The sequence below is a fragment of the Chiloscyllium plagiosum genome, unplaced genomic scaffold, assembly GCF_037043375.1.
Source record: "Chiloscyllium plagiosum isolate Xiang-an unplaced genomic scaffold, Cpla_swu_hap1 HiC_scaffold_2, whole genome shotgun sequence".
Taxonomy (NCBI): domain Eukaryota; kingdom Metazoa; phylum Chordata; class Chondrichthyes; order Orectolobiformes; family Hemiscylliidae; genus Chiloscyllium; species Chiloscyllium plagiosum.
The window spans coordinates 29,045,389-29,069,366 of record NW_028270140.1 but is presented as its reverse complement, the minus strand read 5'-3'; the positions used below and the strand labels follow the sequence as shown (position 1 = coordinate 29,069,366).

Sequence of the window (23,978 nt, the reverse complement as noted above, 5' to 3'; positions counted from 1 at the left end):
AAGGAGGATAAAGGGATTGATTAAAAGGGGAAAGTCAAGTAGCGGAAGTAACCTTCGAAGGAACATTCAAACTGATTATGAAAACTTTTATAGGTATTTGATGAGAAAATGATTAATGAAGACAAATGCAGTTCCCATCCTGTCAGAAGCAGTGGAAGTTACAATGAGAAGCAAAGACTTGGCAGACCAATTGAATACATATTTTGGTTCTGTTCTCAAAAAGGAAGACAAAAATAACATTCCAACAATGTTGGGGAACCTAGACTCTCGTAATTTGAAGGAACTGAAGAATATCAGTATTAGCAGAAAAATGGAATTGGTGAAATTGATGGGATTAAAGGCTGATAAATCCCAAGGACCGGACATTCGACCTCCTAGAGCACTTATGGAAGTAACCTGGAAAGAGTGGATGCATTGGTGGTCATATTTCAAAATTTTATAGACTATGCAACAGTTCCCATGGATTGAAGGGTGTCTAATGTCAGTCCACTATTTAACAGAGCAGGTGGAGAGAAAACAAGAAATTATAGAACGGTTAGCCTGGCATTAGAAGTGGAGAAAATGCTAAAATTCATTATAAAAGATTTAAAAGCAGAACACTTGAAAAAAGTGACAGGTTGGACAGTCATTGTGGCCTTACGAATGGGTGCTTGACATGTTTGGCAAATCTCCTGGAATGTTCTGAAAATGTAAATTGTAGAGCTAATAAGAGGGGGCTAGTGGATGTGGTTTACTTGGAGTTTTAGAAGGTTTTGATTAACATCCCACATAAGAAGTTAAGCATGTTAAATTAAAGCACATGGGATAGGAAGTAGTGTGCCATCATTGTTAGAGAACAGGCCAGCAAAGTAGGAATATTTTTCTCTTAACAGGCAGTAAGTAACTAGTAGAGTACTGCAAGGATCAGTGCTTGGACCCCAGCTAATCACACTATGTATTCAATACTTCAATAAGGGAACTAAATGTTATATCTCCTAGTTTGCAAACAAAGCTAGGTGAGAGTGGAGAGCAAAGGTGCTTCAGTGTAATTCAGACAAATTGAATGAGTGGGCAAATACACGGCAGATGAATTATAATGTAGATAAATGTGTGGTTATTCATTTTAGTAGCAGAAACACAAAGGCATATTACTATCTGGCAAAAGGCTAGGAAAGGGGGAAGTGCCATTGCACCAAGACCAGGGTGTTCTTGTACTGAAATCAAGTATGCAGATGCCACAGACAGTGAAGAAGTCAAATGGTGCATCAGCCTTCATGGTGAGAGATTCAAATACAGGAGCAGGGCTATACCTTGCTGTGATTGTACAGAGCCTTGATGAGACCACACCTGGAGTATTGTGTGCAGCTTTGTTCTCCTTCCTGAGGAAATTTCTCCATCTATGGAGGGAATGCACTGACGAAAGGATTTAATGTTCTGATAAATCAGAAGGTTTACTAGAACCAGTGCATCTTTGCCAATAACTGTTCCTGATGTTTTAGAGACACAGGTTCAAGATTATACATTGCACTGTCCAAATTCAGTTTTTAAAAAAATGTGATTGAAGGTTAACATGAATCTCAAATTGTTGTCGTAACCCAATTGGTTCACAATGTTCTTTTGGAAAGAAAGAATGCTGTTCTTCTATAACCTGGTCTATTTGTGACACTGACCCAAAACCAAAATTGTTAATTCTTAACTGCCGTCTAAAGTAGCCTAGTAAACCATATAGTTGTAAAAAGTAAGTAAATGCCAATCTAGCAAGCAATGTTAGTATCTGACAATGGTTTTTGTTACAATTCTTGTATTTGAATCTCTCTACCATCTTCTACCTTCCTATTTCTGTAACCTTCTCTCGCACTGCCATCTCTCCACACCCTCACTTCCTTTAACTTTGACCTTTTCAGCAGCCATCCTTCGCTGAAATTCTTTCTCTATGTTACTTCCCTCGGTTCTTTAATGACACCAATTTCACTTTGACCAAGCTTCAATTCCTCCCAGTATTTCCTCCTTTGGTCTCATGTTGTTTTTTCCCCCTTGCTCTCAATGAAGCATTTTGAGACTGACTTTTATTTTCAGGATGGTGTACAAATGCAAGTTATTGCTTTTCAAATAGCTTGCATTCAGTAACTTAGAATGAAATTGTTTTACTGTTGCAAAATATGATAAGATCAGAATATTGATAAGACCATCAGCTGAACAAATGATGCAGAAAATTCCAGTGCCTGTGTTAAACAACTTTTTCTTGATGGGTGTAGTTTCTTATAAGCATTTAGTGACTCCACTGACACTTGTATTGTTGTTCAGGATTTCCTTCTTGAGCCTGGCCTTAATAATCTGTTAAAATTACTGTAGATCAGACCTAACTTTTATACACAGACTATTTTGCAAATGTAATAACAAATTTGTCTTCATTACTTGGATTGTATTTGTACAATACTTTGATGTAGAACAATGTTAGCAAATTAAAAAAGAAAGTCATTTCTTGTTGGGAAAGCTAAAAAGTACTGTTAGGGGTTTTCCGATGTGAGTTTTGTATGGTCTAGTATCTGACATTTAACTAAGATTATTGAAGCATGTTTTAAAATGCTTTATCTTCTTTTTAACAAAATGTAATATATTTTTGTATTAAAAGAAAAAAACCTGAAGTGGATAAAAGCTAGATGGAAGGTTTTCCACAAGATAGTCAAGTTAATACATTACTCTAAAGAGTACAGGCTGATGGGTTTGACCCCTAATGTCCTCTCAGAAAGGACTGAACTATGTCCTCTTCCCACCTCTTCTTTTAACCATATTTTAGCGACCAAAGTCGCTTAATGAAATTTGTTACCAAGTAAAAAGTAACATGGTAAGTTTTTCTTACTTTTGCTTCCTGTTTGTCCAGACATGAGGGATGTGTTTTGTTTTTGAAATTTAGAGTACTGGATAAGAAGTACTGAACTTGCTGAGTCTTTGATTCTCCTAATTAACATTTATGGAATAATTATGAAGACTGTCCAATATTTTATTCCTCAGTACTAACTTAAAGAATCAGTAAGTCATTTCATGCATCTTTGAGAGCCTTGAAGTGCAGTAATACTTTTGAAAGAACAGATAGAAAAATGGAGAAGTTTCAGAATATACTGCAATGTAGAAGGCTTGCATTGGAAACAAAAATAGAAATTGCTGGAAATCCTTCTGGAAGGGTCTCTCGACTCGAAACATTAATCTGATTTTTTCTCCACAGATGCTGCCAGACCTGCTGAGCTTTTTCCAGCAATTTCTATTTTTGTTTCTGATTTACAACAATCGTTGTTCTTTCAGTTTTTATTTAATTCCATTGGAACTATTTGTTCTTATTGGTTCATGAAGGCAAATATGGCCATATTCATCGTCTGGGCTGATTGGGAGGGTTCAGAAGGGTTTTTGAGAGTCTGTTAAGGCTAATCTGCACCTGAAAGGTTTTGCTTCAAATAAACAATATGGCAGACAAATTAGGTTTGGTCAGTTAGCTACCTTGGGAATTCCTCTCCGGGCATTTTCTCTGCTTCTGGTAAGTAGTCACTTTTGAATTACACGACACATTACTTCTTATTTGGTTGCACAAGGTGCAGTGATACTGGGATCTCTGAGCGTGAAGTCAACATTGAAGGCTTAATTTGGGAGTTTCAGAGTGCGCTTGCAGTCCTTTATTTAACTGCTGTGAAAACATAACCCAGACTCAAATTCTCCATAAAAAGATTCACTTTGACAAGATGAGTGCCAGGTATTCTAGATACATGTCCACTCCATTTTTTTGTGACTGTCTCAAAATGATGTGGATGCTGAGTATGCCAGGTCAGGAGAGCACTTCATGTGTTGTATTTTTTCCTGCCACCTGATCTTCAGAAGCTTCTGAAGGCAACTCAAGGGAAAGTGATTGATTTTATTGACATGCTGCTGCTACACACTCCAAATCTTACATGTGTAGAGCAGAGTGGGCAGGACTATTTCTGTATAGACTTTCAGCATGTGAGGCAAACTAACTGTTATTAGTTCCTAATCTGACATTCGAAATCTACCAAAAGCTAACATATGAGGAACATTTGAGGATTCTATACTCAATGGAGTTTAGAATGATTGGGGAAGGGGGGGATCTAATTGAAACATACAGAATACTGAATGGCCTGGATGGAGTAGATGTTGGGAAGATATTTCCATTGGTAGGAGAGACTAGGACCTGAGGGCATAGCCTTAGACTAAAGAGAAGACCTTTAAGAGCAGAGATAAGGAGAGACATCTTCAGCCAGAGAGTGGTGAATCTATGGAATTCATTGCCACAGAAGGCTGGGGAGGCCAGGACATTGAATATATTTAAGACTGCGATAGATAGGTTCTTAAGTGTCAAGGGGATCAAGGGTTAGGGGGAGAAAGCAGGAGAATGGGGTTGAGAAATTTATCAGCCATGATGGAATGGCAGAGCAGATTTGATGGACTGAATGACCTAATTTCTGCTCATATGTCTTGTGGTCTTACACTTACTTTGGCAATCCTTGCACATATCTTGTCATCAACAGCTTTAGATAGTGTGCTGCTGAAATGAGTTAACGTATCTACTGCTGATTCTAGTCATGGACTGAAACACCAGACACTCTTGGGCCTTCTTGGGAGTGTCTGGTATTCTTTATGCTGATTGTACGTTCAAAATGATCACATGTACTGGAGAAGAAGTCTGTACTACATTGCAGTTCAGCTGTGAACTGGCAATCAGTACAACATCATCGGCAAATTCTGAAATATTTCAGAAAATTCTGAAAATATCTTAGGCAATCTTAGGCTTTGCCTGGAGCCATCTTAAATTGAGCAGCTTCTGGTCCATGCAATATCTACTTTTGATGGCAAGATCTCCATTGTGAAAGCCTTTGGAGAGCAAAATAGATGAAAGCGTGCTGTGAATGGTTGACACTATCATGCAGTCATGCTTAACACCATCAGTGTCTGGGAATGGGTCAGAAAATTTCCCATCATCCAAAATGCAGGTGAACATGCATCATACACCTGTGGAATCATTGTAATGAATTTCTCCAACTAAGTTTCTTCACTTTCCAAAAGATAAACGTATTACCAAGCAATTGATTTTAATTCACTCGACACTAACGCTGAAATTTTTTAACTTGACTATATTTGTATTTTAGAAATTTAACTTTGTCCTAATTTTTACATGTTAGAAAAATGCAGTTTTCTATCAGCAGAACCTTACCCAATGTTTACACGTGATGAAAGGGAGTAGCTTTTCAGTGGTTAAACAGTTGTACATTATCTGAGATCTTCAGAATCAAATAGTAAATTCAAGGTTTAACCCAGTCACTTCTCAAAGCAGGACACATTATTGTCAGACATCCTTCAAGCAAAAGGTTTATAATAATACAGAAGTAATGGAATAAAGCTGACCACCAGAGAAAGGCACCATAATCAACTTACATATTATTTCAAAATTGCAGTTTCTATAGTCTGAATCCTTTTTACAAATATTAAATGAAACTTTAAATCATCCTTTGCAGTACAGATGTGGTTTACCCTGTAAGTTGGCTGGACAGCTAGTTTGCGATGTAGAGTGATGCTAACACCAAGGGTTCAGTTCTCACACTGGCTGACATTAGAATGAAGGAGTCTCCTTCTCAACCTCTCCTCTCACCTATCGCATGGTGATGCTCAGATTAAACCCTCATTGGTCATCTCTCTCTTTAAGTGAACAGCCCCATGGTCTGGTTACACTGTGGTGATTTAACTTTTAACTTTACCGTGTACATCAGAAATACTGAAGAGGAAGGTTAAAAGAAATGCCAGGTTTGTAACTCTTCTGTTGTGGCTTGCCAAACAGGCAAGAAACTGAAAGTATTCCTGTGGATTGGTCAAACATTTTAAATTGAAAAACAATTCAGAAAATGAAATATTTCATACTGTGAGACTAAGCAATAATTACTCTGTAACTTACGCAGATGGCTGTTACTTTCAGCTTAAGCAATGTTCAGTGAGCATTCTTGCCTAATGAAGGAATATGTCACATTATCCTCCACATTGACCCAGTAAAATAAATTATGCTGTATGTTATCTCATGTATTTTTGTTGGCTGCTGTAATTTTTTATATGTTTCTGATTTGTCTAGATATACAAGAGAAAGTTTATCTACAGATTGATTTAACTTACCTTTTCTCCATCCATCCAGAGAGCCAACGGCTGCAACAGGACCTTCAGAAGGTTGAACAACTGGAAAGCAAGATTGATACAGAATTAAGTTCTTTAAAGGAAAAGATTCAGCACATTACAGATGCTCTGGAAACCTATAATGACTTGGATGGACTAAAGGCTGCTGGCGAGGAGAAAAAGAAGGTAATCGAAATTGCCCACAATGGATTGATTGGATGTACTTTCACATTGGAATGGAAAGTCTTGTATGAATGTTCTTTTAAACAAATGAATTAAGATCAGGAAATAAGCCATTCGGCCCCTTGAGCCTGCTTCAGCATTTGATAAGATCATGTCTGATTTGATTGTGGCCCCCCCCCCAACTCCACTTTATTCCCTACCCCATATCTTTTTTTTCCCTTGTTGATTCAGAATGTATCTAACTCAGCTTAAAAAATGTTCAATGACCATGCGTCAGTTGTCTGGCGAAGAAAATTCCAGAACCTTAATGACATCAATGAGAGAAGTAAAATCTCTTCATCTCTGTTTAGATGGAAGACCCTTTGTTTTTAACCATAAAGTGGTTCTTGTCTCTCCTATAAGGGGAAATATCCTCTCAGTATCCATACTGTTGAGACTCCATTTGTATATTTCAGTAAGAATATATGTTTAGATTATTATGATTTTGAAATTCTGTGAGCCAAGGTTCCTTGAATGAACCATACGATATGGGTGTTAATGTTATATATCTCTTAGGCTCACTTTCCCATTTCATGAAATTCCAACTGAGGTTAGAACCATGAAAAATTATCATTTTATACCAAATAAGTGAAATAGTCTTCAATAATTCTTTGGTGCCTTTTGTGTGTTCAGCTGCTGCATTCACATTTACAATATTTTTTTCTGAAGCAATGTGGCTACTGGTGCAAGGAGAGATTTTATTTTTAATTCAGTCATGGGATATGGCAAGGCCAACATTTATTGACCTTGTGAAGGTAGTAGTGAGCTATCACCTTGAATCATTGCAGTCCTTGGGCTATAGGTACACAATTAGTCTGTTAGAGAGGGAGTCTCAGGATTTTGACCCAATGACAATGAAGAGAGGCAATATAATTCCAAGTCAGGACAGTATGTGGCTTGGAGATGAATATATATGTGATGGTGTACCCATATTTTTGCTGCCCTTGACCTGCTAGGTAGCAGAGGCCTTGGATTTGTAAGGTACTGTCGGAGTAGCCTGGATAAGTTGCTGTAAGTGCTTATTGTAGATTGGACAAACCACTGCCTCTGGTACATGTATGGAATGAGCTGCCAGCGGAAGTGGTAGAGGCTGGTACAAATACAAAATTTAAATGCCATCTGGATGGGTATATGAATTGAAAGTGTTTAGAGGGATATGGGCAACATCTTCATGGCTGGTCTATGGTAACCCTGGGATATTGATAATGGAGAGTTCAGTGATGGTAATGTCATTGAATATCAAGAGGCAATGGTTAGTTTCTGTTTTAGCAAATGGGACTAAATTAGTTTAGATTATCTGGTTAGCGTGACGAGTTGAACCAAAGGGTCTGTTTCCATATGAAACATCTTTGTGACTCTATGACTCAATGATGGTGGGTGAAGGAAGTGAAGATTGAGGTTCTTGCTGGTGGGTCAATCATGAGGGTGACCTTTCCCTTGATACTATTGAGCTTGTTGATTCTTGTTGGAGTTGTACCCTTCCAGGCATGTGGAGAACATTCCGTCATACTCCTGACTTGTATGTTGAGCGGTAGGCACTGGGGAGACCTTACTCTCCTCATAATCCTTAGCCTCTGATTTGTCCTTTGTGGCCGCAATATCTTCATGGCTGGTCTATGGTAACCCTGGTATTGATAATGGAGAGTTCAAGGATGGTAATGTCATTGAATATCAAGGGGCAATGGTTAGTTTCTATTTTGTCATTGCCTGCACCTGTGTCTCATTCTTGTCCTTTTATCAGATCTATTTCTACACTTCTGCACCTATCTTATCTCCAATTTCTGTAATTCATTATGAAATATTCATAAGCACAGCTTTATTGAAAAATAAATAATCAACTGCTCACCTCCTGTTCTGCCATGAGCCACTCATGCAGTCCTTTTGCAAAAGCTAGCACTTATAGTTTGGATAAGTCAACTTTTCATTCACTTACTATCTCTGACATTCTAACGTACATCTGCTGACAATCTGAAAGATAAAACATAGCATTTAAGCTGACTTATCTGTGTCAGATATATTACTAAACTTAGTAAAGAGCTTTGTTCCATCACCTTATTCTGTTGAATGATCAACATCTAATTGATCCCCCATCCTGTCTGTCACACCACACTGGAAAAGATTTTTATTCCTGATCTCAAATGGTATATCACTTTTAAATTCTGGTCTAATGCATGTTTTTGGTATAATTTTCTTTGTGGCCATTTTGACAGGATCCTTTTTCCTTATATGATGCAGTTCTGCTCTCAAGTCTTTTATTGATTTGGCAGGAATGATGAACATACCATTTTTGTGCCACCTGTTATACAGAAACTTCAGGAGGAGAAAGTGACACTGACACAACGCAGAAACATCTTTAAGAAGATAATGCAGCAAGTCTCAAAAGAGTATGATACACTCAAGATTCAGCTACAGGAAAATGAGACCCATGCACAGGTTAGACTACTTTTTACTTCTCAAGAGTATGAAACGCTACGCTGTATGAATAGATTGTAAATAACTTGTTCTAACTGTAAGGGTTTGCAATTTGACTTGCAAATCTCCTTTTTCATCTTTAAATTTAGCTAAAGTTAGCTCTTTTGATAAAACAATAACAAACATTGTTTTGCCTGACAGATCGTTTTCACTGCACTGTGGTTTTCAAACTTTTTTGCAATGTTGTCAGCTGCAAATATTGACACAATCCCTGGAACTCCCTGCAAATATTTCTTTCCAATACACAGTGTCAGCAATTCAAAGGGAAGTAACCATCTTGCATTGTAGAAAGTATGTATTCAGTTATACAGCAACTGAAATAATATGCTATTAAGTCAATTAAACACAGAACAGTGCAGAAATCTGCTGACTGGCAGAAATATGATGATCAAGCAAACTCCTCAGGGTTAGGAAGCCAAGGTTGAAAACCTCTGTATTACATTGATCAGTTTATCCAAATAGCTGTCATCTGGGGTTTGAAACAGAGAAGAATTCCATGCACAACTTTAAGCTCATTTTACTGTTTTTCAAGGAATAATGTTATATCCAAATTAAGTTGATATCACTTATCTTAAAGGGATAATGGACACCATTCCTGTTAGGTGTGCAAGCAGACAGTCATACAGCACCCTGGAATGTGCTACAAATTGCACTAAATAAGCTGTGCAGAATTAACATTCCCTGGCTAAAGTGTGCACAATCTCACAGTAACTTTAATGTTTTGCACTGTGCATAGAGCAAAAAAAATTAGAGGGTATATTTTTGATATCTGTAGCTAGTCGGCATAATGTGCCTGATGTCAGGATTTGATGACAGCATGCCAAGCACCTGTAATAAACAAATTCATCATTACTTGACTAAAGTCTAATTTGCCCATTTGATGCAAACTGTTCACTTTGCCTGACTTAAATTGTGCAGGAACAACCCATTTCAAAAAAAGTCTGTGGGCATGTTTTGAAGAATTACTTCACTTTGCTTAACCATTAATTACCACAGAGGGATGGGACAAGATAAAAGCTAGCCATGCTAGGCACTCCTTTTCTTTTGGTCAGCAAAACATTATCCCTCATTCAACCTTGACCAGCTTTGGTGTGTTTGGTTCCAGTCTTTAAATGAAAGCAGATGCTAGCTATGAAAGCGCGTTTATCTTAACTATAGAGCCTTTTAAGTACCTATGGATTTTAACTCTTTAGATTGTCAGACCCCAGCAGAAATAATGAAGAGTGAATTTTAAGAGCATTCTTTCAGCATTTATTATTTCTTCCACATTACTGTGGTATAACCTTTCAATGTGGTGGCATTGTTACTGCATCAGGCATACTTTCTCTTTGCTGGTTCTTGTCTGTAGATAAGCCTTCAGCAAAGGTGCATTTTAGTGATAACATTCTTGCTGAAGTGGAGAGAGAGAGAAAGCAGGTTTCTTCAGACATCCCCCCAGACTTAATCTGGGTTAGACTACACAGGCCCTGGGCTGACTGCAAATAGGCACCAAATGCTCGAGTTGGCTGCCTCAGCTGAAAGTCAATTCCTTCCTTCCAAATCCAGGGCAGCTGTTGTCAAGCTTAGTTGAATGATCATGCTGTGCAGTGTATTATAGCTGAAGTTGACAATTTACTGCTGTTGCGCTAACTATGAGCCAAACGTTTAAATTGCTGAAGAACAGCACAGAGCCACAAATATCATAACTTTCATACTTACGCAGGAATTTTAGTAAGAAAATTCAACAGCAGAACAAACTCTAATGTATAATTTTAACTTAAAGTTTTGCAATTCTGCAGCTGACAATACAACAGAAACCTCTCTGCAACCATCATAAATGGATGTTCATTGACAAATTGTGCTGCAGCAAACCATAGGTTATTTGTCATAGAATCAAATCCATTAATTTTAGGAGTGGTAATGAGCCTCAAAAATATTTATAGTAGTATTTTAAAGTGAAATCTCATTTTTTACTGTAGAAGTTGAAGTTTAATGCCAAGTGCAGTCAAGTTTTCTTGCCCAATTCGGAGGTACTCATATGTTGCAAATGGAAGATTGTATTTTGTACAGTTAAGTCAAGTGTCTGCCTGATAGATTAGGCTGGATTTTCTGAGGAGAGGCAATGTGACAATCTCATGCAGATTGCCACATTGCCCCTTTTTTATGAATAGGAAGAGTTCCACATTTCTGATTAGAGATCGCAGTCAGGGCTCCTTCAGAAATGTGGAGCCATACTTCCATTCTGACAGTTGTCTCGTAATTCCGAGGAAGGCAAATGACTCCTTACAGCAGTCAGCTGTTGCATTCTGAAATTTAAAGGTCCAGAATCTATGACACTGACAGCTGCTGTCAAACAGTAAATAAGTATGAAAGTAGTAGATGGGCATGTACCAGGTCAGTAAGATGCCAGGTTGCCAGGGGTAAGTTGACAAGTGGATAGGAGGTAGTTTACTAGGTGGCACGGGGAGGATGGGAAAAGTCAAGTTGGGCAGGGCATTGTAATTTATATGGGGATGGATGGGAGAGGGGAAGAGAAAGGGAAGATAAGGTTGGGTCCAGCAATGAAGTAAGTGGACAAACCTGTCCTGTGGTTGGGTAGTTGAAGCAGACCCGAACGTGGGAAGGGAAGGATATGGATCTGTGGGGAGGAAGGGTGATTGGGTCCAGTCACAATGGAACTATGCCATCAGTGAAATTGTTATTCAGAAGTTAGATTATTAATTTAATAGTCTAATTTTTCCCAAGTAGCTGTTTACTTAATTTAATCAGAACTCTCTACATGCAGGTTTGCTCGCTGAGCTGGAAGGTTCATTTTCAGACATTTTATCACCATACTAGGTAACACCTTCAGTGAACCTCCGAATGAAGCACTGGTGGTGTAGCCAGCTTTCTATTTATATGTTTGGGTTTCCTTGGGTTGGTGCTGTCATTTCCTGTGGTGACATAATTTCCTATGGTGATGTCATTTCCTGTTCTTTTTCTCAGTGGGTGATAAATGGGATCGAGTCAATGTGTTTGTTGATAGAGTTCCAGTTGGAATGCCATGTTTCTAAGAATTCTCATGCAGTCTGTGTTTGGCTTGTCCTAGGATGTATGTGTTGTCCCAGTCGAAGTGGTGTCCTTCTTCATCCGTATGTGACAAATGCAAAAAATGAGAAACTAGACCTGCAGAGAAAAACTAGACAAATTTACTCAAATAACAGCACTGACAACATAGAAGCATGGATAAAAAACTTATCTGACACTCTCTTAACAGACACTGAAAAAGCCGTCTTAGTTAGAGGATTAAATCACAGCTTCCAGGATGCAGACGAGAAAGATTTCTTAACAGCATTAGAAACAACACTGAAAGACAACCAACTCACAGAAGAAACCCAGCAAACCATCAGACAGGCAGTCGCACCAACATTAAGCAGGAAATTGTTATCCTACCTGCAGACAAAGGATGCTTGACAAAGAACAATGAAAATTTACAGCCCAGGAACAGGCCCTTTGGCCCTCCAAGCCTGAGCTGATCCAAATGTACTGTCTAAACCTGTCGGTCAATTCCTAAGCATTTGTATCCCTCTGCTCCCCACCTATTCATGCGTCTGTCCAGATGCATCTTAAATGAATCTACCGTGCCTGCCTCTACCACCTCTGCTGGCAACATGTTCCAAACGCCCACCACCCTCTGCGTGAAGTACTTACCACGTGTATCCCCCTTAAACTTTCCACCTCTCACTTTGAAAGCATGACCTCTTGTTATTGAATCCTTCACCCTGGGAAAACGCTTGTCTCTATCCACCCTGTCTATACCCTTCATGATTTTGTAAACCTCAATCAGGTCCCCCTCAATCTCCTTTTTTCTAGTGAAAATAAACTTAATCTACTCAACCTCTCTTCATAGCTAGCACCTTCCATACCAGGCAACATCCTCATAAACCTTCTCTGCAACCTCTCCAAAGTGTCCACATCCTTTTGGTAATGTGGTGCCCAGAACTATACACAGTACTCTAAATGCAGCCAAACCAATATCTTGTACAATTTTAACATGACTTGCCAGCTCTTATACTCAATACCCCGTCCAATGAAGGCAAGCATACTATATGCCTTCTTGACCACTCTATCCACCTGTGCAGCAACCTTCAGGGTACAATGGACCTGCACTCCCAGATCTCTCTGCCCATCAACTTTTCCCAAGGCTCTTCCATTCATTGTATAATTCGCTGTAGAATTAGACCCGCCTAAATGCATCACCTCACATTTGTCTGGATTGAAAGCCATCTGCCACTTTTCCGCCCAACTCTCCAGTCTACCTATCTCCTTCTGTATTCTCTGACAGTCCCTTATGCTTTCTGCTACTCCACCAATCTTTGTGTCACCTTGACAGTCACCTTAAATAGGCAGTCTATCCCAGATTCTCTTCCAGGTATTCCACCTTTGTACTTTGTCATGCTATTGTTTGGAATCCTGGCATGGTACCTTTTAGAAGATATTGAATTCATGTCAATAAAAGGGAGAGTGGGAGAGTTGGGATTAAATTCTTTACTTTTTCATGTATTTCTTCCCATTGCCAATAACCTGGCTAGTTTTTATTCTGTGTGAGAATGAGCAATACCAGTATGGAACTGTTTAAGATATTTTAAGCAGTGGGTACTTCTTGCAGTAAAATGGGGCCTTTGCAAACACTTTTCTGGCCTCTATGAATCCAAGTTCTGCTTCTAGCCCACTATGTGAAACTTTGGATTTACCTTCTAGGAAACAAACATCATCATGATAACCACTTGAGCTTCCTGTTGGTGTTCTGAACTATGAAGCGTAGCCATTGTTAATACTGTTGTCCCATAATCTTCACACTGCAGCTTATAGTTATTATAAATAATTGGCACTAACAGGAAACTAGGCTGTAGAAGTAACAACACTTCGTGTGTATGTATGTTTGTGTCAATGATAATGAGTAAGCCAATTCAGACAACACAAATGTTTTCCCATTCGTGGAGAGAAAAGACTGACTCAACATTTAGCAGGTTTCTTTGCAACAAATTCTAATGTGGTGTTAATATCAGTTATGAGATCAGGTTTTTTTTGCTTTCTTTCATGTGATCTTTTTCACAATTTTATATTGATTAGAAGAGGAAAGTTATGCTTCTACAGTCGTGTCAAAAATGAACTGTAGATGAAATCTATACCTCACTAACTTCATAAACAAGCTGTTGTGTAACTGTTTTCATCTTTTGAAAGTAAGAGGTTGGTTGATTCCTGGAATTTCAAGCACAGAACAAAATGAAATAACTTGTCTTCCCTCTCTCAGCTATTCTTCTGTTCCCGTCATTACTTATCAGTCATCACACATATTGGAACTTTGACCCTTCCAGCATTGTAATTTATACATGTTCTGCCCTTAAGTACAGATTTTAAAACAACAGAGTAAGCTGAATTAGTTTTATTTGCAAAAAAAATTAGGTAATTGTTATCAAATCAGAAATTTTAATGCTTATATCTGCAATAATAACAGAATAAGCATCTGAACTTGCAGACTTTTATAGTTTAAAATGTTCCATAGACTGGATACCAATTTAAAAATCTGTGTTCCAGACTATGGGGTGTGAACTTTGTGCAGCTACAAATCAATGTAAAGCTTTATTAAATCTTTTTTTTAACTAAAACCTGTAAATTTGTTAATGTCTAGTCTTCAAAGATAATCCAAATAAAATTTGTCACATTGATTTATTCACACAAAAAGATGAGCATTCCAGGGAATAGCATTATCAACGATTTTGTAAATTTATTCATTTTGCTATACAGAAAAAACTTCCTGGTCAAAGAGAGAGGTTATAAGAAGTACCTTTAAAAGAAGAGAATGAGACTCAGAGGTTAAGGAGAGGAACTCCTGCTTAAGCCAGCAGGGCATGCAACAACTAAAAGTGGAACATTGAACATTGGAAATGCTGAATGGGCCAAGAGTGTTGGTGCACAGAAATGTAGGAACATGAAGGGCTAAAGAGCAGTATAAACATTGGAAAAGACAATGAATTAGATTGGAAACAAGAATGAGAATTTTAAAATTAAGGTGTGATTTAACCAAAGGTTAGTGAGCACAGAGTTAAATAGGCCATTCATGTGTCAAGCATTTACCAATAAAGCTGAGGGAATGCTTCCAGGAAGTCCTCAAATCTCCCTGAAGAAAATGCTATATCTTCACTCATGGGAAACTTTGGTCCAAAATGGCCTTAACTGAAGAAGAAACATCTCTGAAAATGCCAACGATTTGAAAGTCTGTAACAAGTCCATATGGTGGACAAGAGCAAATAGCAGAAGAAGCGTGCACAAATGCAATAATCTCACCAACCCATCTTGTCAAACAAAAACTACCCTACCTGTGGCGGGGTTTGCAAATCCAGTATTGGACTATTTAGTCAGTATTTAGGATCCACAACACCAGAGTGGAAGAAAGTCACCTTTAATTCTGGGGGACAGTCTAAGCGAAGAGAGAACAGACACTGCAGGGATGAGAAATCTATGTCATTTGGCAGAATTATGATGTTTGAAAAACCACATGTGTTGCCCTCTTTATTTTCGTTCTGCCCTCCATCTAGCCTGAAAGGACTGTCATTCAGCTCCTATCTTTTGAATCCATAGCCATTCTATTTGCATCTCTGCGATAGAGAGTAGCAGAACTTGCATCCATGGTGCCTGCTGCTCCCACACAGAGCCTGCAAGAGCTCTTCATTCTAACTCACCAGTCTGGTGCTGCCTCTACTATGGAGCAGTCAATGTCACTGAACTGGGTCATGAGCAACAGCAGAGGTTGGGGAAAATAGCAGAACTGAATCTTGTCACGCTCAGGGTTTTGGAGTTTGGAGCATTGGAGCACAGGTCTTGACTGGTTGAATCAACACCAGTTTTCAGTCTCAATAGCCTGGTTTTATAAATTTGTACCTTTATGTTTTATCAAAATTTCTATCGCATTCTGTATGTTTCTCAATCCAACAAATAAAAGTTTCAAAAGTAAACTGTTCTCACTAGAGACAATAGTGATCACAAAACATTTTATCCCTATAAACACAGGCCCAACTGAGGAGTTTGTCATTCATAACAAAATCAGTTCTGATGCAAACAGATTTAATTTTTCTATGGGCTCTTTTACAAGTCATTTTATTAGGAGTTTTATTTTGAACTGTGAAGTCTCTCAGTGAAGGATAGGATCAAAAAGCAAAAGAAAATGACAGAAGATAAGATGTATGGGAATGGAGGTTTGCAAGTTATGCCAAGTGGATTTCCCCATTTTGTACTTGATAGGATTTCCCTGGAGTATCCAGAAATTAAAGGTGTATTTCTGTTGCAAGCAAGGAGAAGAATTGTAGAGGTTTTTTTGAGAATTGTATTCTTCATTTGCTTTGTTTATTAGTTTTGAAAGTATTGGAGATGCGGTTGGCCAAAGCCTGTTTGACTGACAGTCAAGGATCATCTAATCCAGTTAGGAAGAATCTATTTATTTACCAGTTGGACATAAGGATGTGGCACACCCATGTAGTACCATAATGAATCTTGTTAGGCTGTTGCAAAGATCATGCTGTTAAAGGAATGTTATGAAGCTTACTGAGAAGACGGGCTTGCTAGGGTCAGGGCAAAGCCAAATTTTTGTTCCCTTTTCTAATGGCCCTTGAAGGTGATGAATTAATATAAACCACGTTGGAAATAGTTTGCATATCATTTCAATAAATCTTGGTTCACTTCTCATTCTTACGTAATCTATCAAAATAATGTTCTGTTGTTAGTATGAAATAAATGCTGAAATGCAGAGGTTGCCTTGGTGATTTCATGTAAATGGTTTGGTCTTGATGGTAATGCAAAAAAAAACTTCTACTGGTTTATAACATAGGGTATTGTTAAGTTATTCATGTTTGCCTTCAGAACAAAAAAACCATAATATTTATTAAAAGGTGTGAAACTTTTGATGTTGAAATTCATAGACATGAGTGTGCTCATAGAAGAAGTGCTGTGAATTAGCATGCAAGTGCTGCAAACAAATGGGAAGGCAAATGGCTTTAGTGCAGGCCTTTATTGCAAATGGATTAAAGTACAGGAATAAAGGAGCCTTATTACAGGGCTTTGGTCTGGTGTACTTCTGTAATTGTGGTCTCAACATTTAAAAAAAGATGTATTTACATTGAAGTTGGTACAACAAATATTGACAGTGTTGGTCCTTGTGATGAGGGAGTTGTCCTACCATGGAAGGCTGAACAAAATGAATCTATGTTTTAAGGCATTTGAGAGAATAAGAAGTAACCCTTATTGAAATAATGCAAGATTCTTGAAGCTGCTTGATGGAGTAGATGCAGAGAAATTACTGCTGGTCAGGCATCTAAAATGAAAGAGCACAGTCTCAGGATGATGTGGAGAAATTGCTTTATTCAAAGAATGTCAAATCTTTGGAATTCACTATCTCAAAGGATTATCGATGCTCCATGATTAAATACTTCTGACATTGGGGTAGGCAAATTTTTGATGTGTCAAGGAATCAAAGGATATGTGAGGTCTGCAGGAAAGTGGAGTTAACCCAAGGTCACATTGAATGATGGAGCAGGCTCGACAAGCCAGATGGTCTACTATTTGTTGTATCCTTGTGAAGTTCTGTAATGATTGTAGTGAAAATGGACCATCGATGTTCAAATTTCATCATTTGACTTTAAAATGTAATTTTTCATTGACTAAAGATTGTTTTACGAAGGACACTTATTGATGTAAAATGATGGCTGTGATCACCTGAGAAGCCCAAGAAATTGACATGAAATGTACACAGTTTACAGTGTCAGAATTGCCATTTTAATCAAAGTACACTGAAACTCAAGTATCGAGAAAGTCTCCTGCTTTACTCACTTTTGCAAAATAAATTCACATTAGAAGATGAAAAGTCACTTGTGGAGTGTTCAGTTTGAAAAAGACATCGAATTAGATTTGAAACGTAGAAAATAACTTTATTTCCGTAGCTTGTTTGAGCAACAAGAGAGAGAAATCCACATGGACTGAAAAAAGAAATGATAGTGTAAGCACTTCTTTCTTTGTCACTGTCGGAAACCAACTCAGGTGAAACATTAAATGGAAAAGCCAACATTCACTGACAAATGAAAGTTATTTGCAAACCTCGCCACTTCTAAGGATACTGGATATTAGCTCGAACATTAGGACTTGAGTTTCACTCTCAAAACTCAATGACTCCTTTTAAAAAAGAATTTAAACTGCACCTTTCTACCTGTTTAAACACCACGCTCCCCACTGTCCTTTTTAAGCCTAATATCTATCTTGTGTATATATGTTAGATGTTGCATTTACTTATTAAGTTGAGAAAAATAGGTAATAAAATTCCATTCTCTTCTACTCAAGAAAACCATAGAATTTGTTGTCCTTCATATTTGATGCAATTAATTGAGCTAAATTGAAATGCAATAGCTACTTTCCAACCAGCTAAGAGGTGTTTAACAAAGTGGGGAGCCATCAAACTTCCTCACCTGGTCACAACAAGTCTAATAATTCCATCTATTTGAAGTAGCCTAAAAGCATTTGCATTTCCCAACAGATACGCAAGTGCTATAATGACATGATCCGTGTCACGATTTTCAGACCTTTTTGTCCTTGGCTGCTCTCATCCCTGGTACTGGGTTTAACTGTACTATTTTGCTACCAGCTAGGTCTTTTTTATTTGCTACTGTCTTATTATTATTGTTATTCTTCAGGTAAGTTTTTTATTGTGTCATAAAGGTTAAATTGCTTCATTTTCTAACATTCTATTGTTTTTTTTAATCAAAAAGAATTTATTTAATTGATTGTGATAGGCCTGCTTTCTTTTTGATCTGCAAAATGCTTTACTTTATTACACAAGCTTATATATTTAGTGGGGTTTACAAATACTATATTATGATATATCATTGCACTCATGATATCAGTTTCTAATTTAATAAGTTCTGTATATTTAATGAGTTTTGTGGTTAATGAGGTCTGGATAGTCATACGCCATAGAAAATTAACAGAAGTGCCATTGCTTTGTTTCCAAATTGTTATTTAAGAAGATGAAAGGCTTTTTTGTGTTGGTCCTTGATTGAAGGATATGATACTTTGAGAAATTTTACTAGACAGAAGCAACTACATTCACTATACCAAGTTGGTAGTTTGATTAGTGAATTTAAATAAAAATGTATATGGATGTAAATAACAATACATTTCAATTGAGATTTTTTTAAAAAGGACATGAAGTTGCCGTTTGCAAATTAGAAAGAATTTTCTCCCTTCATATTGGACATTGAGAAATGTATCTTTATATAGTCATGTGTGAGGATGAGGAAATTTACTGGGCACAAGACATAGCAAGACCATAAAGCCAATTTATGAGAAATATACCATTTCACTGCATCTCCAAGGAAATGGAGACAGCAATATAACCGGGTGTCTGGGAAGACCTGTGGAATTCCAACTAAAATATGTTAAAAATTTATTTCTGAAATTAAACTTAAATACTAGAACTACAACTTACCTCTAAATATTTTCTTTTCAGCTAATGAATCTGGAGCGAAAATGGCAGCATCATGAACAGAACAACTTTGTTATGAAAGAATGTATCCTTCGGCAGTTAAGTTTGCAGTTTAGAAAGTGCTTAAATTAAACTTCTTTGCATATGGAAGGTTTTGTTTGAGTTTGAGGAAAAAATGTTATCCAGGACATCAGTAAGAACTGTCTTGTTACTTTTCAAATAATACGAAGGGATCTGGCACATTAATCTGTTGCGAGAGGTAGAGCCTTCGCTTAACTGATTGAAAGTGCAACACCTGCAGTACTGCCTCAGAACTGTTCTAGTGTTGGCCTGGAATGTATAAATCTGCAGCCTTCTGATTTGAAGGCAAAGGTTGCATACACTAAATCATAACTGACCATTTTTCTTACATAGTTCAACCTGCTCTCTGTTCCTAATTCTCTTTTATTACCATTCAGCCTTACTTTAACCATACTGGTGCATTTGCTGCTACTATATTGAGAAATTGTTAAAAATATTTATCACTCTGCGTGAAGAGCCCAAGCTGTTTTTAAGGCTGATTGTCAGAGCTAAAAGGCTGATCTACAGCAGCAACCTGGTCAGGTTTTATATTTCATATTCAACAGAAAAAAAGTTTATTAAGCAAATATATCACTCAAAGCTTCCTTAAATTCCAGTGTTGACATGTAATTTGGAGCTCAACTTTAGTTGTCACTATAATTTGTGTAACTATTTCCTGTTAAATTAGTGTTATAGTCAAAAATTTACACAATTGTCTCCTAATATGACCAAACATTTGGGAAGGTATTCATTACACTCTGCTCCATATCATCCTTTGGAGACTTCCAAAAAGCATACAAAAATATCTCGATTATAGTGGCTAAATAAGATATTACAAACCACCATCTTTTAGTAAGAGATGATCTTATTCAAACATATAAGATCCTGAGGGGAATTGACTCTTTCCCTTACGGGTGAAACTAAAATAAGGCAGATTAAAATAATATCTCCCATTTATTCCTGATATGAGAATTCTTTTCTCAACAGTTCATTGTTCTATGTTATTTTCTTCAGAATAGAGGGAGCAGGATCATCAAATATTTTAAAGCTGTTGGATTTTGATTGATAGCAATCAAATGGTATAGAGGATAGACAGGAAAGCAAAATTGAGGTCACAATCAGATCAACTGTGATCTTATTGAATTGGCAGTGCAGATTCAAGGGGCCAAATGACCTGCTTGTACTCCTAAACTGTTTGGTTTGGAAGTAATGTGGCATCCCAATAACAGCAGAGACAACGCTATAAATAACCAGAAATCACTTAAAAACCAGCCAATGAGCAATAAATGCAATAAAATTAACAATAAAGTTATTTCAAGGAATGTCAAACTTTTTAGGACCTATTTTATTTTTACATAGATTCCTACATCCCTGAAAATTTATGAAATAAGCATGCATTTTAAAAAATCGCAAAGTTCATTTTTTTTGTTGCACATTACTGTTTGTTTTTCTATAAATAAAGCCATTGTTTGCTTGTAGCATGCAATGGTATCAATGGATTTGTTGCATTCATGCTGCTTGATATTACACTTAGTTTTACTGCTCGTCCTTTTCAATTGCAGTTTGTGTATTAATCAGTATTCTCCAGCATCTTCTTGATGGTCTATTTTTATTGCCGTCAATAAATCTGCATTTAACTGTTTGATGATCTGTCATTATATTCATCAATCCTGTGATTGTTTCCTTTGTTAAGCAGATTTTATGCATTTACCATTCCAATTTTTTTGGTGAGCCTATTTAAGTCTCTTTTTCTTGTTTACTGAACATTATTTTTTATCCTGGCCTATTTGAAAGCATCAGTCAAAAACGTTTACTACTTCATTTGATGTTACTAATACTGATCAGAAAGTGAGGACTATTGCACCATAGAAGGCACATTTTGATTCAAAAGTTGGTCATGTGATTGAGGATGAAAGCTATAGACTACAGGAATGTATTAAAATGATGTATTCAGATGTGCAGAAAATTGCAAATGGATATCAGTATGGAGAAGTGCCAAGGTAATGATTTCAGGAAAGGTAAACAATGCAAGGGAATACATAAGTGTAGAGAAACAAAGAAATCTTGGAGTGTACATCCAGAATTACCTAAACATGGTGGGTCAGGTAGATAAGGTGGTTAAAATTATATTTAGGATAATTTTCTTTATTAGCCAAGGTTGGAGTGGATTATGCGAGAACTGCGTGAAAACATTTGTTACACTGCAACAAGAGTTCTGGGTATAGAAAAGGTACAGATGAAATGTCTCAGAATATTACTAATACTGGAGAATTATATTTACAAGAGGAGATATACTGACATTGTTTTCTTTGGAAGAGAAGGATCTAAGGGGAAATTTAATTGAGAGGTATAAAATTATGAGGGACTTAAGAGTTGATTGGAAAGAACTATCCCCTTGACCACAGAACATGGTAGAAGGCTTGAGATGATTTGAAGGTAAAGGTTTTCACTCACCAGCTAATGGGATATTTGGATCTCACTAACTATAAGTGTAGAAAATGCAGAAACCCTCATCATATTTAAAAAATACTTTGGCAATTACTTCAAATGCCGTAAGCTATAGGATTGAGGACTGAGATCTGTAAAATGGGACTACGCTAGATAACTTTCAGTTAATACAGGCATGCCAAATTCCTGCATTCGGGGACATGAATTAAAATGATTCTCTAACATTTTTAGATTACATCACTGAATACATTAACTGTAGGTGTCTCATAATTCTAACTCGCTTCTGTAAACTGTAAGTTACAATTATGTTATTTCCTTAACTCTATTTAACAGTCATTGCTACAAAGGGTATAGAGAGTGACTACCAGCCAGTGGTGAAGAATGTGGCTAAACAACTTGCAGAGTTCAACAAAATGCTTCAAGAGGCTCTTCAAAACAGCAGAAATTGACCTAAACTTCTTCCTGATTAATCTGGAAGGACATTAAAGAATTTTTTATTGTTTTTTTTCAATTGAGAAATTTTCAGAAGAGGATAAGCTGATACTTTATAGTTGCATAATCATTTCTTATACCACAGTTGTATTTTTTCCATTTTTATTTTGCCCAGTATCTGATCTTTTATTGAAAGTATTTATTGCACGTAGGTTCTCAGCACCAACAATAAAACATTGTTCTAGTATATTTTGTTTTATATAAGTTTGAACCTGAACTCCATGAGCTTCTAGATCCTGGGGAAATATAATCCGAGATTGTAAGGTGTATGATCAAGCTTAGAAAAAAGACCAACGCTTTCCATATTAATCAAACAATTAGACAGGCTCATGTTTTTGAAATACTTGGAAACAAAATAGTTAAGCCAGCAGTACAATAAGAGGAAGCCATTAGCTGAATTCCGCCTCGTGGTTACTTTGAGCCAATGATATAAGTACTTCATAAAAACTATTTGCTGCCTTGGAAGGTAGTTGATGATATGGTTAAGACTGCTTCTGTGTTGCACTTTGCATGCACCTGTCTTTGTATTAAGGAATTTGAGAAGGGACTTGTTGGACAACAGAAACTACTCTTTTTCATGTAATAGGGGATTTTGTCTCATCAGTTCTTTAATTTCCAATTAAATATATCAAACAGCATTTGAATTGCATATGTATTCAACATCTCTGAATTTGTTAATGACTGCAATTTACTTTTGTGAATTTGTTTTATTGTGCACTGACAATTTAAATCTATTCTTGTGCTATTTCAAAAGTCCAGTGAAAATAATTGGAACAATTATGGATTTATTTTGGGAAGTGCTTTTTTTAAAAACACATTTCATCACTTTATCTTTTTCTAAAAATAATAATGCTGTCAGCCATCAATCAGAGGTTTCAAGAGTGATAGTGGTGAAGTAAAGATGAATATCAGCAATGTGCATATGGAAACTATCAGTGGATTGTCAGTAAGGGGTAGCATGAAGAGGAGGGAGTCTATGACAGCATTTTGGGGGCTTCAGAGCTAATGATGCAGAGAAAATCAGCCATCACTGGAGGTTCTTTGATTTTGATCGTGTGGATAGGGATAGAACACGAGCAGGTCCACTAATCGAACAAAAGAGAAGTTGTGATGCAGAATGGTATGGTCAACTGTATCAAAGACAACAAATAGGTCAAGCAAGATGGGAGATAATGCACTATATTAAAGATATATACCAGTAATCTTAAACATTACTGAGCTCTTCAGGAAATCAGGATCACAGCAAGAAAAGTGGGGTGTGAATTCACATTTTCTTCAATGATATGAAATGAAGAAGCCAATATCATAATTTCTTTTCTACTGACATCAAAATGTCAGTATTCATGTATCATTAATCAGAAGAAAAACAATTCATCAAACACTCATGGTTATGACTCTCTGTAAAAAGGATGATGAGATGCCTCTGGTCCTTTGTACACCAGAGCTAATTACTTGCTTAGTACAGACCATGTAGATGATGGGTGGCATTCAGCAATGTAATATTTGCAGAACTGTTGTTCAGGTTACTTTTGTACAATAGTATTTCTTGAAGATAAGTTATAAAATCATACATAGAAGCAGATGTAGGCCCATTGAATCTGCTCCACCACATATTCATGACTGATTTGATAACCTTCAATTCTGTTAGCCTGCCATTTCC

The 23,978-nt window shown here is 37.0% G+C and overlaps 1 protein-coding gene across 1 annotated transcript in view; it reads left to right on the top strand.

The window, feature by feature from the left end:
- The window catches only part of ift74 (intraflagellar transport 74), a 126,617-nt gene extending 103,650 nt beyond the window's left edge, over window positions 1–22,967 (top strand). The window contains exons 16-19 of the mRNA XM_043717238.2: window positions 6,161–6,324; window positions 8,668–8,793; window positions 19,343–19,403; window positions 22,160–22,967. Of these exons, the coding sequence (XP_043573173.1) occupies window positions 6,161–6,324; window positions 8,668–8,793; window positions 19,343–19,403; window positions 22,160–22,275 (467 nt within the window). The 3' untranslated portion in view covers window positions 22,276–22,967. The remainder of the gene's footprint in view (window positions 1–6,160; window positions 6,325–8,667; window positions 8,794–19,342; window positions 19,404–22,159) is intronic.
- Window positions 22,968–23,978: the final 1,011 nt, after the last annotated feature.